The sequence below is a fragment of the Pleurodeles waltl genome, chromosome 10, assembly GCF_031143425.1.
Source record: "Pleurodeles waltl isolate 20211129_DDA chromosome 10, aPleWal1.hap1.20221129, whole genome shotgun sequence".
NCBI lineage: Eukaryota > Metazoa > Chordata > Amphibia > Caudata > Salamandridae > Pleurodeles > Pleurodeles waltl.
In genome coordinates, this window is record NC_090449.1 from 891,840,209 (window position 1) to 891,859,032 (window position 18,824).

An 18,824-nucleotide genomic window follows, 5' to 3' on the forward strand; every position below is an offset into this window, starting at 1 on the left:
TTTAATTGCACAATCCATACAATGGACACGCCTCATCAAACCAGCCTTAATCATTTTCAGGTGTTTTTCTTGGCTTTGATAACTTTTTATTTCTAGTCTCCTCGTACATTATGGTCCCTGTTGTTGTATATTTTACAGTATGACTGTTGCATCACTATTGCATCTAATCCTTGGTATAATAGCCCATCGTTGCAAGTATAAATGTTTTATGGTTGTTTTAGTTTTTCATGTGGTGACACATTTCCTCACAGTGTAGTGCAGTAGAAATTCTGATGGATATTTCGCTCTGTTTTTTCATAGTGGTTTTGGGATAATTCACTGTTGTACGTACCTTAAAGAAAACAGTTAGTGAACAAGCACTGAAGCATTCTGCTGTGAAAACGTAAACGCTTTCAAACTGGCTCTTCTAATGCTTTCAAAGTGGCACTTCTATTCTTTTGTATATAGAATGAAATAAGTGTTTGGCGGTGTTTTAAATCAAACTGTGAGAAACTCTATTACTACTCGAACAGCGATTGTTCATTGGGACTTCAGTATATGGGTTAGTACGCCGAGGGCTGGTGCAATTGTTTTATATCTGATTAATATCAAAGTGTATATTTACAAGTCCCACAGCACAGTGAAAGTTGTTTTGAGTTTGTGTGCCAACATGGTGCTTTCAGTGCAACATTTAAGTTTGTGTTTGGATGTAAGTGTGCAAAAAGGCTTAGTTCACATCTCTCAGGTACGTGTATGTGACATGTACGAGGTTATAATTTTATTGAGCTACATCTCAAGAGCGCTTTCCCATTCAACAGTGACCAACCAAAATTACTGGTGTGCAAGCATTAATAGACTTGGCACTCTTAAGGGAAATAAGATGGTAAGAATTCCTAAGTCCCACAGTTCTGCTTTTATATCCTGTCACACTATCTACTAAGCAGAGCATACCATGTTCAAGAAAAGCAGGGAAAAGAAGAGCTCAGGAGGATCTTCCACCTCATCAAGTAAAAGTTTGCTCCCTCTGGAGTGAAGACCCATGCAGCAACTGGTATCACCTTGGCACCCTTCTTGAGGCGATTTAACAAAGAAGCATTAAAATGCACAATCCATACAATGGACACGCCCCATCAAACCAGCCTTAATCATTTTCAGGTGTTTTTTTTGGCTTTGATAACTTTTTATTTCTAGTCTCCTGGTACATTGTGCTCCTTGTTGTTATATATTTTACATTTTGACTGTTGCATCATCATTGCATCTAATCCTTGGTATAATAGCCCATCTTTTCAAGTATAAATGTTTTATGGTTGTTTTATTTTTTTATGTGGTAAACGTTTCCTCACATTTTGGTACAGTAAAAATTCTGATGGATATTTCGCTCTGTTTGTTCATAGTGGTTTTGGGATTATTCACTTGTGTATGTACCTTAAAGAAGTAAGTTAGTGAACAAGCACTGAAGCTTTCTGCTGTGAAAATGTAAATGCTTTCTGTGTGAACTTGGCTCAGTATATACTATTTCAAAGTAAGAAATAGTGTGCACAGAGACCAAGGGTTCCCCTTAGAGGTAAGATCGTGGCAAAAGTAGATAATTCTAATGCTCTATTTTGTGGTAGTGTGGTCGAGCAGTAGGCTTATCAGAGGGTAATTTTAAGCATTTGTTGTACACACACAGGCAATAAATGAGGAACACACACTCAAAGACTTACTCCAGGCCAATAGGTTCTTACATTGAAAAATATATTTTCTTGGTTTATTTTAAGAAGCACAGGCTCAAGATTTACATTAAACACTTTAAATGTAAGGTACTTCACTTAGATACTTTAGGAACTTTGAATAAAAGCAATATCATATACAGTCTTTGTAAAAATGGCAATAAGCTATTTTTAAAGTGGACACAGTGCAAAAATCAACAGTTCCTGGGGGAGGTAAGTAAAGGTTAGATTAGGAGGTGAGTAAACACTTACAAGTCTCAGTTTTGGGCATAGGCAGCCCACCGTTGGGGGTTCATGGCAACCCCAAAGTTATCACACCAGTAGCTCAGGGCCGGTCAGATTCAGAGGTCAAAGAGGTGCCCAAAACACATAGGCGCCTATGGAGAACAGGGGTGCTCCGGTTCTCCAGCATTGGATCTTTCATAGATTCACATGCTTGAATCATCCCCGTCGTCGAGGTGGGAGCCTCACGGTAAATTTAAATATATAAAAAGCAGTAAGTCAGTAAAATTAAAACCAGTAGGCCCAAGTAGGCCTCATAAGGTATTTTACAGTCTATCCACTTTGTTTTGTGAAAAGACCCAAACTTGAGTATCAACCAATCAGGATTCAGCCCCTCCCAAACACTCCCAACAGAGGCTGAATTCCCTCAGATTTTCTACCGCACGTCGTGTGAAGGGAGTCTCCCTGAGCTCTGCTCAGTTTTTTTCCTATTTTCTGACTGAAGATTGTTTTTTCTCTCAGGAAACTAGTTACAACTTTACTATGTCTGAAAAGGCAAAGAAGGGTCTGTTCAGAGACTGTGACAACTGTGGGAAGAAGAGACTACATATTGATGACCCCCACAAGAAGTGTATTTACTGCCTTCATCCAGACCATAAGGTGAGAGACTGCAAAATCTGTCGCACCTTTAGTCAAAAAACCCTCAAAGACCGAGAGGGTAGACTTCTCTTATGGCTGCAAAAACAGAAAGCCTTAGAGCATCCTTCATCAGACAGCGAAGAGTCACCACAAACTTCTCGCCCTCAGAAAAGAACAGGTGAGAGAGATAGAGGTGCGGATGAACCACCAAGAAAAATGCACAAAAAGACTAAACAAGTCTTAACTGAAGAGGCAGTTAAACATGGACCAAAAAAGGTTCATTCAGAACCTACTACGCCGTTACACCGGAAAAGCACCTCAAAGAAACCATCCCTGTCTCTGTCACCACAAAAAGAGTCAGAAAAACTCTTTTTGGTGAAAAAACAACCGTCGACGACCGCCCCGTCGACGACAGTGTCGACGGTAACAGCGACCACGGTATCGTCGACGTTCACGACACCATCCTCACCGATGATTATGACGTCGTCGCCTTTGTCATCGACGACGATTATTACTGCAAAAATCTTCAAAAGAGCTTCGTCGGCAACCACATCGTCGACAGCGGAGGCCTCCTGGGTTCACAAATCATCCAGGGCACTCCCATCTACGCAAACTACGTCGGCGAAGCGACCGTCGTCGCTAAAATACCCGTCGACGAAGGGACCGTCGACTAAGGAAAAGACGCAGTCATGGACGGAAGCGTCGACGAGAGTACAGTTGACAACAGTACCGTCGACGAGGGAGCCGTCGACGAGGGAACCGTCGACGAGGGAACCGTCGACGATGGATCCTACGATCACCACAGCATTAACAGTTTACAAACCTTTGGACATTTCACCAGCTCATTCCTCATACCATCATGAGGACTCCACCAGATTCTTACCCCTTTCCCTTATTAATATAGGGGACAAGCCATCTGACATTTTGCCGATGCATACATCACCAAGTAAGGTGCTGCCATACCCACCGCAACATCTTTTAGACGATGAGGATGATGACGTTCAAGGCATGTTTGGGGCAGCTAGTAGCCCGTCCCAACTAAATGTCAAATGTCAAGAGTTTGATGAAGAAGAGGATCAACATTACCAGCATAGTTATGCTTCAACATCTTATCCACAGGCAAACCAACCATCGCCTCTAGCTATGCCTAGCACATTAGTGACAGATTTACAACATATGTTGAAGGACTACTATAAAAGGTTCCCACCGTCAACTCAGTCCACGCCACCTAGACCTCAGAGTTACCAGCAAGCTCAAACTACTAATGTTTCCGAAACGCCACAGGCTAGTAGACCTGTAACTAGCCAAGCTCCGGAAGCTTACCTCTCGTCGGACGACGAAAGGGAAGAGGGCGAGCTAGCAGATTCAGCGGCTAGTGAATGGGACGACTATCTCGTTCCCACACCATCTCCACCTCCAGCAGCTCCAGTGGATTCTCCTCCAGAATACATAGGAGGTTTCCATAATATCATAGAGAGAGCGGCGAAACGTTTTGGTCTGGAAATTGTTTCCCATGAAACTGAGTGTTTTTTGTATGACTTTAAAGAGCCATCAAAGAGATCTGTAAGAGCCATACCTATTGTGGATTTTTTGTGGCAGGAGGGTTTAAAGGCAATGAAAAACCCGGCAACAGTGCCTTCACAAATGCCAAGGCTAGAGAAAAAATACAAGGCCCCAGATGATTCTCCGGCCTGTTTAGTCTCACAACCGAAACCTGACTCGGTTATATCACAGGCGGCTCAACGACGATCCAAAAACCCCTCTACACCTATTGCGTCTCCCCCAGACAAAGAGGGAAGGAGACTAGACAATATCGGTAAGAAATTCTCCTCGGTTGCTGCAGTAACGGTCAAGGCGGCAAATTCCCTCGCCATCCTGGGAAGGTACGATCGGCAGATGTGGGCAGACATGTCCGTTTTTGTAGATTCACTGCCAGAAGATATCAAGGTGGAAGCTAAAAAGGTCTTGCAGGAGGGAGAAAGGGTTTCCGCAGAGATAATAGACAGTGCAATAGATATTTCCCTCACTGGCTTTCGACAATTAGCTGGAGCAGCAGTCCTGCGCAGACAAGGGTGGCTTAAAGCTACTTCATTCAGACCAGAAGTCCAGACTCGTGTTCTCGACATGCCCTTCGATGGAGAGAGTTTGTTTGGCAAACATGTCGATGATATGCTGCAGGCTATCAAGACGGATACCGATACGGCAAAATCCCTAGGTACCCTGCAATATAAAAAACTACCTTTTCGTGGAGCAAGGGGTAGAGGTAATTACTCCTTTCGAGGTGGATACCAACAATACAGGTCACAATATACATCTTCCTCCACAGGACCAGGACCTCAGCACCATCAACAACAGCAGCATTATCGATTACCACCAGCCGCAGCTTACAAACATCCGGCTAGAGGAAGAGGAGCTGCCCGAGCAAGAGATACAGGCAGAAAGCAATGACCAGCGGATAATCTCAACACCTCCCCAATCAATATTGAAGGTCGGAGGTCGCATCAATTCTTATTTCCCCAAGTGGAAGGCTATAACATCGGACAGATGGGTACTAGATGTGGTGACCAGAGGTCATACTCTGGAATTCATCCAAACACCACAGAGTGTCCCTCCATCGGGTACACCGCCTCTGAGGTTGAGCCAACTTCTCAGGGAAGTAAGGATAATGCTAACAAAAGGAGCAATAGAACCAGTCCCTTTATCTCAAAGGAACAAGGGATTCTATTCCCGGTTTTTCCTTCTCAAGAAACCCTCAGGAGACTGGCGCCCCATCCTGGACTTGAGAGCACTAAACAAGTTTCTAAAGAAACAATCGTTCAGGATGGTAACGTTGCAGGATGTCCTGCGTCTCTTAAACACTGGCGATTGGATGGCATCCCTAGACCTCCAGGATGCTTATTTTCATATCCCCATATATCGCAACCATCGCAAATTTTTAAGGTTCAGGGTAGGAAGTATGCACCTCCAATTCCGGGTTCTACCATTCGGTCTCAAATCAGCCCCCAGAATCTTCACAAAAATGCTAGCTCCAGTAGCAGCACATCTTCGCCAGGCAGGTATCCAGGTCTTCCCTTACCTGGACGACTGGCTTATAAAGGCACCCTCAAAATTCCAAGTAACAAATCATATTTTCTATTGCCTTCATTTGTTACACAGCCTGGGGTTTGTAGTCAACTACCAGAAATCTCAGATATACCCCAAACAAGAATTGAGTTTCTTGGGAGCAATTTTGGACACAGTACGCAGCAAAGAGTACCCATCACACGAGAGGAAACAAAAGTTAACCTCGTTGGCAAACAACCTATCCAGAAAAAAGTTTGTTTCAGTCCGCATCTACAAATCATTGCTCGGAATGATATCATCGTGCATTCCGCTAGTCCCAGATTGCAGGCTCCATATGCGACCCCTGCAAGAGCAATTGGACATACAATGGACACAGGTCCTCGGCTCCTTCGAAGACAAGATTCGCATAACGCCTCTAATGAAGAACACTATGAGGTGGTGGGCGACTCCAACCAATTTCTCAAAAGGGCTGTCTTTTCTTCTTCAAACACCAAGTTACATAGTAACAACGGATGCCTCTCTCGAAGGATGGGGTGCACATTGCCAGGACCTGCAAATCAGCGGAATCTGGAATCAGCAAGAGAGCCAGCTCCACATCAATTATCTAGAACTCAAAGCAATACACTTAGCTCTAAAAGCTTTCTTGCCAAAGATACAATGTTCAAGCGTCTTAATCCGGACGGACAACATGACCAGCATGTTTTATCTAAACAAGCAAGGAGGCACAAGGTCCCTACAACTCTCGCAGCTAGCCCAACAAATTTGGACATGGGCCATCAAACACAATATTTCACTAAAAGCGGAGCATGTGCCAGGACAGATCAATGTTCTAGCAGACACCTTGAGCAGGACAGTAATTCCTTATCACGAGTGGGAGCTAGACCAGAAAACTCTCAATGGCCTGTTTCTATTATGGGGCAAACCAAACTTAGACCTATTTGCCACTCTCGAGAACAAGAAATGCCAGTTCTACGCAAGTTGGCTTCCCCAAAAAGATTAGTGGGGGAATGCGTTTTCGATGAGATGGTCAGGAGTTTATGCCTACGCTTTTCCTCCGATCCCGCTCATTCCGAGAGTCATCAGAAAAATGAAGACGGAGGGGTGTCGACTTCTACTCATAGCTCCCAGATGGCCCAGGCAAATATGGTATACGGAGCTCCTCATGCTCTCCGAACGACCACATCTACCACTCAGACAGAGTCCGACTCTTTTAACGATGCACCAGGGACAAGTCACACACCCACATCCGTCGTCTCTTCATTTGTCGGCTTGGCTCCTGAACACAATGAATACTTAAATCTTAAAATCTCCCCAGAGTGTAGAGACATCTTAGCAAAAGCTAGAGCTGACACTACCAACAAAACCTATAGACTTAAATGGAAACGGTTTTGTGTTTGGTGTGCAGCGGAAAATATACATCCTTTATCTTCTACTCCGGAACAGATACTTCCATATCTCCTGCTCCTGGCAAAATCAGGACTTGCATATTCTTCCATACGGGTACATCTGGCAGCAATCTCCAGATACCGCAGATCACCAGATAGACTCTCTTTGTGTTCCACAAGAATTGTCAAACAATTTATGAAGGGCCTTTTTCGGGTCTTCCCGCCAATTAGGAAACCCCCGCCTCTATGGTCATTGAATGTTGTGTTGATGCAACTCATGAAAGCTCCTTTTGAGCCGATCCACAAGGCTGACCTAAAATTCCTGGCATGGAAAACAGCGTTACTGTTAGCTCTTACTTCGGCAAAGAGAGTCAGTGACATTCAGGCTTTCACCATCAAACAGCCGTTCCTCCAGTTTACAAACTCAGGTGTCATCCTGCGGACAAATCCTAAATTCATTCCGAAAGTTCCCTCAACATTTCATTTAAATGAACCAGTCATCTTAAAAACCTTTTTTCCAAATCCGCAAACAGTGGCGGAAAGAACATTACATTCTCTCGATATTAAAAGATGTTTAAAGTTTTATCTACAGAAAACTCAGGCCATCCGCCAGTCGGATCAATTATTTGTAGCGTTCGGCGGAACAAAGAAGGGACACGCGGTGTCCAAACAAACTTTAGCAAGATGGATTGGCCTGGCGATTCAATTCTGCCATTCAAAAGCAGGAAAGCCGCTCCACACCAAGGTGAGAGCCCACTCTACAAGATCGGTAGCCACTTCAGCGGCACTCTTTGCAGGTGTACCACTACATAGCATCTGTAGAGCAGCAACATGGTCCAGCCAACACACATTTACAAGACATTACTGTCTAGAGGAGACAAACCAGGTCGATACAGCAGTGGGACAAGCAGTGCTGAGGCATCTATTTCGTTAAGGTGAGCCTCTTACACATCCCACCACCACACTCGAGGTATGGTCATTAATGGTTCATTTTCTTCTACTGTTTAACGTGTCGTATTCTCCATAATAATAGCATAAACTGTGTCAGGATTTCTTGCCACACACATTTTATTGCTTTTATATTCGTATGTTTGTGAATATAAATATAATTATATGTAAGTGCATATTTAAAACTGAACTAATGTGAATCACATCACGTATAGAATTACGATGGAATTACAGTCAATGTAATTCAGTAAGTAAGAAAACATTACTGCTCGTTACTCGGATTCAAGCATGTGAATCTATGAAAGATCCAATGCTGGAGAAGAAAATTAGTTACTTACCTGTAACTGCAGTTCTCCAGTATTGGTATCTTTCATAGATTCACATGCGACCCACCCTCCTCCCCTCAGAGGCTCCCCTATTATACAGATATTAAACTTCACACTCCTAATAGAAAATCTGAGGGAATTCAGCCTCTGTTGGAAGTGTTTGGGAGGGGCTGAATCCTGATTGGTTGATACTCAAGTTTGGGTCTTTTCACAAAACAAAGTGGATAGACTGTAAAATACCTTATGAGGCCTACTTGGGCCTACTGGTTTTAATTTTACTGACTTACTGCTTTTTATATATTTAAATTTACCGTGAGGCTCCCACCTCGACGACGGGGATGATTCAAGCATGTGAATCTATGAAAGATACCAATACTGGAGAACTGCAGTTACAGGTAAGTAACTAATTTTCTACCAGACTGCCAGCAGGTAAGTAGTACCTGCGTCCTCGAGGGCAGACCAGAGGGGTTTTGTAGAGCACTGGGGGGACACAAGTAGGCACACAAAACACACCCTAAGCGGCAAAGGGGCGGCCGGGTGCAGTGTGCAAAGCAGGCGTTGGGTTTTAGGTAGGAATCAATGGAGGGACCCGGGGGTCATTCTAGTGGTGCAGGCAGGCACAGGGGAGGCTTCTCGGGACAGCCACCACCCGGGCTAGGCAAGGGGTCACTCCTCCATTGAAGTTCGGTTCTTTCAGGTCCTGGGGGCTGCGGGTGCAGTGCTGGTTCCATGCGTCGGGTCCCTTGTTACAGGCAGTTGCGGTCAGGGGGAGCCTCTGGATTCTCTCTGTAGGCGTCGCTGTGGGGACTCAGGGGGGGGTCGTCTCTGGTTACTCACGGGCTCGCAGTCGCCGGGGAGTCCTCCCTGAGGTGTTGGTTCTCTGAATCTCGAGCCGGGGCGTCGGGTGCAGAGTGTGAAGTCTCACGCTTCCGGCGGGAAACGTGCAGTCTTTGAAAGTTGCTTCTTTGTTGCAAAGAAGTAGCTGGTTTTGAACAGGGCCATTGTTCACGGGAGTTTCTTGGTCCTTTAGTCCAGGGCAGTCCTCTATGGCTTCAGAGGTCGATGGTCCCTGTCAGATGCGTCGCTGGAGCAGGTTATCGAAGTTGGAGACAGGCCGGTAGGATTGGGGCCAAAGCAGTTGTTGAGCTCCCCATTCTCTGCAGCCTTGTAGGTCGGCAGTCCTTCTTGTTTCTTCAGGTTGCAGAAATCTGATTTCCTGGGATCTGGGGAGCCCATAAATACTGAATTTAGTGGTGTGTTTAGGTCTGGGAGGGCAGTAGCCAATGGCTACTGTCCGTGAGGGTGGCTACACCCTCTTTGTGCCTCCTCCCTGTGGGAAGAGAATCCTATTGGGGGAATCCTCCAAACTCAAGATGGAGGATTTCTCAAGGCAGGGGTCACCTCAGCTCAGGACACCTTAGGGGCTGTCCTGGCTGGTGGGTGACTCCTCCTTGTTTTTCTCATTATCTCCTCCAGCCTTGCCGCCAAAAGTGGGGGCAGTGGCCAGAGGGGCGGGCATCTCCACTAGCTGGGATGCCCTGGGGCTCTGTAACAAAAGGGGTGTGTCTTTGAGGCTCTCCGCCAGGTGTTACAGTTCCTGCAGGGGGAGGTGAGAAGCACCTACACCCAGTACAGGCTTTGTTCCTGGCCACAGAGTGACAAAGGCACTCTCCCCAGGTGGCCAGCAACATGTCTGGTGTGTGGCAGGCTGGCAGAAACTGGTCAGCCTACACTAGAAGTCGGGTAGGTATTCAGGGGGCATCTCTAAGATGCCCTCTGGGTGAATGTTACAATAAATTGCACACTGGCATCAGTGTGCATTTATTGTGCTGAGAAGTTTGATACCAAACTTCCCAGTTTTCAGTGTAGCCATTATGGAACTGTGGAGTTCATGTTTGACAAACTCCCAGACCATATACTCTTATGGCTATCCTGCACTTACAATGTCTAAGATTTGGCTTAGACACTGTAGGGGCATAGTGCTCATGCACATATGCCCTCACCTGTGGTACAGTGCACCCTGCCTTAGGGCTGTAAGGCGTGCTAGAGGGGTGACTTACCTATGCCACATGCAGTGTGAGGTTGGCATGGCACTCTGAGGGGAGTGCCACGTCGACTTAGTCATTTTCTCCCCACCAGCACACACAAGCTGTGAGGCAGTGTGCATGTGCTGAGTGAGGGTCCCCAGGGTGGCATAAGACATGCTGCAGCCCTTAGAGACCTTCCCTGGCATCAGGGCCCTTTGTACCAGGGGTACCAGTTACACAGGACTTACCTGAGTGCCAGGGTTGTGCCAATTGTGGAGACAAAGGTACAGTTTAGGGAAAGAACACTGGTGCTGGGGCCTGGTTAGCAGGGTCCCAGCACACTTCCAAATCATAACTTAGCATCAGCAAAGGCAAAAAGTCAGGGGGTAACCATGCCAAGGAGGCATTTCCTTACACTTTCAAACTAGCTCTTCTAATGCTTTCAATCTGGAACTTCTATTCTCTTGTATATCTTCAGAAAGAATTAAATATGTATTAGGCGGTGTGTTAAATCAAATTGTGAGAAAATGTATTACTACTTGAACAACGATTGTTCTTTCATTAGGACTTCAGTAAATGGGTTAGTACTCCAAGGGCTGGTGCAATTGTTTTATATCTGATTAACGGCAAAGTGTATGTTTACAAGTCCCACAGCACAGTGGAAGTTGTTTTGAGTCTGTGTGCCAACAGGGTGTTTCTAATGCAATATTTAGGTTTGGGTTTGGATGTAAATGTGCAAAAAGGCTTTGATCTGATAGAGACTTCTAATTGCAGATTCCTTACCTTAGAATTTTCCCCCAGGCGTCAGACTGGAGCCGGTTATTTTTTCTTCGAGCAATACCCTTGCGCGTCGATAGCCGGCGTCAGTCGACTCCGCGGGCGTCGTTGGCGTCAGTCGCCGTGGGGCATCATAGTCGCGGTGATGACATCGGGAGTAGTACATAGATGCCGCCTCAGCGCAGTGACGTCAGTTCTTTTCTTTTCACACCATGTGCTGATCTGGAGAGAGCTACCTTGGTCTCTCTTTGACCGAGTTCAACCATTTTGTCACGTTTTTTGGTGAGTTTTTGGTGCGTCAAGATGTCCCCGAAGACCGTTTTCAAGCCGTGTGAGGACTGTCACTGCATGATGTCGTTGACAGATCCTCATCTGGTCTATTTGTGGTGCTTGGAGTGTGACCACAACCTGAAGTTGTGCTCAGAGTGCCGGGCAATGCACCCGAAGGCCTTGAGGGAGCGGTCCCTGAAGCTCATGGCGCTCGACTCTGCGTAGGTCCCGGACTCGCTCAAGGCAACGGTCTCAAGACCGTTCACAGAGCCGCCACCATTCTTCTTCCTCCAAGTCTTCTGGCACAGGTAAGAAGAAGAAAAAGTCTGAGGGTCTCGTCGCCCTTCGACTTCACCCTGTTGCTCGGCTGATGCGACGCTGGAGGAGCGTCGACACTCAAGGCTCCCATATTCGGAGCCTGCTTCTGGGTCTGCTCTGCGCTTCCTTGAATTTCCGGGAGCCGGAGCGACTGCTGCCCAATTAAAATTAAAGGAGTTTTATGGGGCTCTGCGCCTCTTTTTTGGGCAGGGCGACCCAGATAAGGGTGCCTTCGGGCCCAAGGGGTTTGGTCGGGGGCAGACGTGGGCCTTCGGGTTTTGCGCTGGCGGCTTTGGCTCCGGCCACCAAGGTCCTCTCCGGATCTGCTCACGGATCCGCACCACCACCAGTCGTACCACTGAGACCTTCCCCACTGCCGGTTCGATTGTCGACGCTCCCAACGTCGGTGGTGCGCACCATCAACGTCGACCCGATCCTCATCCCCGACGATTAGCAGTCGAAACGGCGTCGGCCTACGCCGCTTCGCATTCGATGGGGCCTACTCACCCCAGGTCGGATTTGGACCCTTTTCCTTATGGGTACGAATTCGGGGAAGGATTGGAAGAGTCCCTGGACTCTTAGGAATACCAGGATGACCCTTCTTTGGACTGGGCAGAGGAATTGGGCGAGGCCAGTGGATTGGACACTTTCCAGACGCTGGCATGCTGTCTCCTCCTACCATGGCTATGGCGGAGGGAGCGACTTATGCTGTGGTGGTCAGTATGGTGGCTGAGGTCCTTGGCCTTGAGCTGCCTATTGTACAGGTCAGGTCAAATCTTCTGTCGGAGGTGCTTCAGCAAGGAGCTTCCACATCTGAGCCCCTTTTGCCCTTCAATGAAGTCCTCACCGATGTCCTCTTGGGTACTTGGTCCAAACCCAACACAGGGGCTCCTGTGAACAGGACTATAACACGCTGCTATCGGCCCACCCCGAACAACCCTAAATTCCTGACCCAACACCCCACGCCTAAAATTCTTGTCATCCAGGCTTCCTCTTCCTCAGGCACATTCCCTTCCGCACCCCCGGATAGGGAATCGAAAAGGCTGGAACAATTTGGGAAGAAGGTGCTTTCTTCCTTCAGCTATACCCACTCTATGTGGGACACGGTCGCGCAAGTTTTGCCACAGATGTCGGAGGAGGGCCCATGCTTTCGTCTCCCTACCTGTCACCGATGGGAGAGATGTGGTGAAGTTTATGATCCGATGTGGGGTGGACACGATCAACTCTCTGGGCAGATCGGTTGCTACTACGGTGGCCTTGAGACGCCACGCCTGGTTGCGTACTTCTGTTTTTTGGGGGGGATGTTCAACAGTCTATCATGGACATGCCCTTTGGTGTCTCCCATCTCTTTGGAGACAAGATGGACTCGGCCTTAGAGAGATTCAAGGACTCCTGGGCTACGGCTCGGTCCATTGGCCTTTCAGCTGACCCTCGTCCCCAACAGTTTGCCTTTCGCCCCTTTCATGGCCACGGAAGGGGTCCCTGTCGCATCCAGAAACCCAGCCACCGTGCCACCCATGATGTTCAGCCGATGCGTGGCCTCGGACGCAGAATCCCACATTGGGTGTGGGACAGGGAACCAGAGGTCAACCCAGTCCACCCCTGCCCCCGCTGGAGCTTCCAAACCCTCCTAGTCCGTCCCCTCACTCCATTCCAGTTGGCAGCAGGATTCACCATCACCTACCCCACTAGGAATCCATCACTACGGACAGGTGAGTTTTGCAGATAGTTTGAAAGGGCTATTCCCTCCTCTTCAAATCTGCCCCACCAGCCATGCCTCCATCAGTCAGCCATCTTCCGGAGGATCATTTGGCACTTCTCCATCAGGAAGTCGCAGCTCTCCTGGCCAAGGGAGCCATAGAGAAGGTCCCTGTGCCAGAAGTAAGTCATGGTTGTTATTCCCGCTACTTTCTGGTGCCAAAAAAGGACAAGGGATTATGTCCTATCCTAGACCTTGGGGACCTCAATTACTTCCTCTAGAAGGAGAAATAAAAAATGCTCACCCTGGCTCAGGTCCTGTCTGCCTCAGACCCAAGAGACTGGATGGTAGCATTGGACTTACAGGACTCCTATTTCCACTTTCCCACCCTGCCTGCCCACAGACGTTACCTGCGATTCGCGATAGGTCACTAGCGCTATCAGTTTACCGTGCTCCCCATTGGCCTTACCAGCCCCCCTCGGATGGTCACGAAAGTGATGGCGGTGGTTGCAGCTCATGTGAGCAGGTTAGGGGGTCTCAGTCTTCCCCTACCTCGAAGACTGGCTGTTGAAGGCAGACTCGCCCCAGTCAGTTGTCTCCCACCTTCAGACTAGGGCGAGCCTCCTGCACACGATGGGGTTTACTATCAACGTGCCAAAGTCACACGTGACTCCCTCTCAGACGCACCCTTTCATCAGAGCGCTGTTCTGGACACAGAGGCCTCTGGTCTCTGGCAGAGTCTGGGCTCCATATCAATCTTCAGGAGCTCTGGGCGATTAGACTTGCATTGAAAGCATTTCTTCCCCCTCTCAAAGGGAAAGTAGTGCAAGTGTTCATGGGCAACACTACTGCCATGTGGTACTGCAACAAACAGGGCGGAGTATGGTCCTGGATCCTTTTTCAGGAGGCACTCCGCCTTTGGACACGGCTGGAACATTAGGACATTACCCAACCGGGCGGGCTCTCTCAACGCCAGAGCAGAAGAACTCAGCCTCAACGCACAGTCGATCACGAATGGCGTCTCCATCCGGAGGTGGTGCAAGGTCTCTTTCTCAAGTGGGGAGAGTCTTGGTTAGATCGGTTTGCCTCCGCAGAGAACACACAGTGTCACCTGTTTTGTGCGTTAGAGTTTCCAAGGCGGCACTCGCTCGGAGATGCTTTTAATCGTGAGTGGAACTCAGGCCTCCTTTATGCCTTTCTTCCTATACCACTTCTGCCCAGAGTTCTCAAGAAGATCAGGATCGAGTGGGCCCAAGTTATCTTGGTGGCTCGGACTGGGCACGGAGAGTATGGTATCCAGAGCTATTGAGCATGGCCACCGATCATCCACTTAGACTGACTCATCGGGCGGATCTTCTGTCACAGCAACAGGGGGCGGTTCTCCACCCGAACTTGTCCAATCTCCACCTTCATGTGTGGAGATTGAGTGATGGCAGTTGACGACTTTTGAACTTCCACCCGAAGTCTGCGATGTTATCTTGGCAGCCAGGCTTTCCTTCCACCAAAAAGGTATTCACCTGTCGTTGACATACATTTGTGTCATGGTGTACCAACATATCTATTGATCCCGTCTCTGCTCCTCTATCTGGGGTTCTTTTGTTCATTCTTGCTTTGGCCCAGCAGGGCTCTGCTTTAGGCACCCTAAAATGGTATTTATTGGCTATTTTGGTCTTTCTTAGGCTACCTGATCAGCTCTCACTCTTTACATTTCCTATTGTCAATCAATTCCTTTAAGGTCTCACCCATTTATTTCCTCCCACTCCATTTATCATGCCTCAGTGGGACCTCTATCTTGTCCTTACTTACTTAATGTGTACTCCCTTTGAGCCGATGCACAATTGCCCTTTACGGCTCCCAACTTTCAAAACTGTCTTTCTTGTTGCCATCAAATCTGCTCCCAGAGTGAGTGAGCTTCAGTCTCTTTCTTCAAACCTCTATTCTTGACTGTGCACCCTGACAAAGTGGTGTTGCCCACTAAGGCTTTCTTCTTTCACAAGGTTGTTACACCTTTTTACGTAGGCCATTCCATCACCTTGCCTTCTTTTTACACAACCCCACATCCTTCCCATGAGGAGGAGAGACTCCACGTCTGGACCCAAAAAGAGTGTTGGTGTTCTATCTTATTCGTACTAAAGATTTCCGGGTGTCCGTCAACTCTTTTTTGGGTATCTGGGTGCGAAGAAAGGGAAGGCGGTGCAAAAACATCCCATCTCTCGATTGGTGGTACTTTGCATAAAGATGTGCTACGCTTTGGCCAAAAAGCAACACCCTGAGGGCTTGCACGCTAATTGCACCAGAGCAACTCCTGCTTCCACTGCGTTAGCACACAGAGTTCCTGTCATGGATATCTGCCAGGCGGCTACGTGGGCATCCCTGTTTGCTAAACATTACTGCCTGGACAGTCAGGTCCGTCGGGACTGCTACTTTGGTCATTCGGTCCTGCCAACTTTCTAGTATGGTCTTGGTTCGCAACCCACCTCAGAGGATGGCATTGCTTGGGCATCTAACCTAAGGTAAGGAATCTGCAACTAGAAGTCTCTTTATCAGATGTACAAGTTAATTACCTTCGGTAATGACATATCTGGTAGAGATATATTGTAGTTGTAGATTTCTTACCGGCCCAACCATCCTCCCCGCTTGAGAACTGATTTCTAGGGACAGGGATCCCCCCCTTCAGGTCCTTAGCTCTGGTGCACCAATTTCAGTTTCTTAGCGGCTCTGCGCTGTGGCGTGGAAAGTTGTGGAAAGAAACTGATGCCACTACGCCGAAGCAGCGTCTGTGAACTACTCCCACGTCATCACGGTGACTAAGATGTCAGTGACGCCTGCGGAGTCGACCAACGCCACCTACCGAGGCGCAAGGGTATTGCTTGAAGAAAGAAATCTCCAGATCCAGTCTGCCGCCTGGAGGAAAATTCTAAGGTAAGGAATCTGCAACTAGAATATGTCTCTAACAGATATTTTGTTACTAAAGGTAAGTAACTTGTACTTCACATCCCTCTGGTAAGTGTATGTGACCTGTATGAGGTTATACTTTTTATTGAGCTACACCTCTTGAGAGCTTTCCCTATCAGCAGTGACCATCCAAAATTACTGGTGTGCAAGACTGATAGACAACCCACCAGCATCAGATAAAAAGAGAGGACAGGAAGTTGACTACCTTACAAGAAAAGATGATTTTGTTCCATATAAAAGTAAATGCATTTTATGAAGAAAAAAAATCAATCTTTTCCCTTTATTAGCTAGCTAGTATAGCAGATGTCTGCACAGGTTTACAGATTAAAATCACATTGCTTCTTTATTCATTGCAGGACTGCTTTATAGAACTGTTAAAATAACATTTCAAGACATATTTTTAAATATTCTAGTGTTCAGTACTGTTGCTGAAGTCCTAACATGGAGGCCTGAATGGAGATACAGGAACCTTTCCAAAGGGTCTGCTGCCACTGCGTGTTGTACTTTTTTGAGTGATTTTTGATCTGTTTGAGGCAGAATTGTTTTTTGTTAATATCTGAAAATCATGCAGTAGATTGTGCATTTTCTGGTAAGCGTGGCAAAATATTTTATTATGTGGAAAATGTGTCTGCAAAGTTGCATAATCCCAATGGTCTTGGTTACAACTTGAAGCAACCTCCATTGTAGAAAGTTTTGTCTATACAATTAAAAATGCATTGTGGTAGAGGTTTATTATAGATAATTTATTCTGTGTAATACTGTGGATTTCTGTGTCTGACAGAATTTGCTAAGAGCAGTCCACCGTGAGGGCATACAAGTATTGTCTCTGTCAGAGCTCCCTAATGCTGAAAAGGATCTGCTGTCTGTTGTGGAAGGGACAGAAGAGTGGAATGAAGAAAGACGGAGATTTCTCAATGCAATTGTGTCTTTGAAAGATTTAATTGCAAAAATGCAAGTCCATCGGAAGGCAGAGGTAAATTTACAATTATCAAAATGAATTTTGGGATGGTTAGGTCTGTTCCACATTAATAAATGAATGATATGAATGTCTAAAGACTTTGCTTAGTGGGACTGTTAATCGTTTCTTGAAATGCTTTTATTGAAGTATCGCCACATGCAAAGTTTATAGAATATATAGTGATATTAATTGGAATGTTAGCATTACAGTCACAGTAATCTTAGGTAGGTAAGTTATTCATCAAATGGTAAAATGAGGTGAGCAGAGGTAATGAGGAAAATTGGGTAACTTTGCAATTTAATTAGCAAAGTGATTGTTTGACAAAAGAATTAAAACCGTAAGTGAAACAAAATGATTGAGAGAAGGAAAACGTGCAACGGAGGATGCAATTTGGTAAATATTGAAAAGTGAAAGTGTATTGAGTGTCAGGAGTTGTAAATGTGATATGATTGTAAGAGGGATATCACAATGCAATTATAAAATGATAGAAGTAATAAGGAATGGACATCAACACCAGTTGAAGCGGTGTAGAGCAGAATGTTAACAAACTGAGGAGCGATCAATGTGCAAAACATTTCTTGGCCAAGCAGATATTAGGAAGTAATTTTTTTTGTGGTCTACTAATGAAAGGTGCACGGTTTTAAAGTTAAAATAAATCGCTGGATAAGCAGGTCTTAGTCATTCAGATGGATATATAGTTTATTGGCAATAGATCACAAATTCAATGTATTGCAGAGTTAATATCAGCTTTTTAGTAGTATATGTACTCTTTAGTGAATGAGGAACCTCAATTAAACCAGCAATCTAAGCTTATTTTGTTAAATTTATTTGAATGTTCATTAGTATTTTCTATTTATATTCAATTCTGACTTAAATCTAAAACGTACAGAGTGGCTTTGAGGTATTGTCTGAGGGGAAGAGATGGACTTGCCTAAGAATGAGATACTTCATTCTTTTGGCATTATTTAGATAACTGAATTGAGCTGGTAGTAACTGTTATAAGGTCATGGATAAATTGCAAGCCTAAGCTAGATTTCTGCTGCTTTCAAGGGTCTACAAGGACACCATCCTTTCAGAACTCACCAGTGCGGAGATGTAGGAATTATCTGTCTGCCAGTGTGCTCATAAGTACGGAACCCTTGCTCTGCTGTCCTATTTAGGGTCACATAAGTGAGGTGCCTCTGCTGCTTTGACCGCAGCCAATTTTAGATCTGTCCTACAAATAGGTTTAGCTGTCTCACCAGCCTCATGTTTAAAACATATCATAATACAATTGCATACAGGAGTTTTCAGTCCACTCTCTTCATCCATACCCCTGTTCATGTAACATTACATTTTGCTTTGTCCCACACAACATATAGCATGGGGCAGTGGGGCAGTCCACTTTAGCTATTGGCTCTCTTCGCAGTGATTGATGGCCTTCTTGCTTGTACAACTGCACTTTTGTAGTCTACTTCAGTTTCAGGGCTTGAGGTCCAATCTTTGCTTTCATTTCAGCTTTCATTCCATGTATTTTTAAAATTGTTGCATTTGGTTGAATGTAACT

At 46.2% G+C, this 18,824-nt stretch overlaps 1 protein-coding gene across 10 annotated transcripts in view; it reads left to right on the plus strand.

Annotated features, from left to right (window-relative positions):
- Nucleotides 1-18,824, plus strand: part of AKAP9 (A-kinase anchoring protein 9) — a 969,300-nt gene that overhangs the window by 785,874 nt on the left and 164,602 nt on the right. For all 10 annotated transcript variants that reach the window (XM_069211620.1, XM_069211621.1, XM_069211624.1 and 7 more), the window contains one exon: nucleotides 17,102-17,293. In XM_069211620.1, the coding sequence (XP_069067721.1) occupies nucleotides 17,102-17,293 (192 nt within the window). The remainder of the gene's footprint in view (nucleotides 1-17,101; nucleotides 17,294-18,824) is intronic.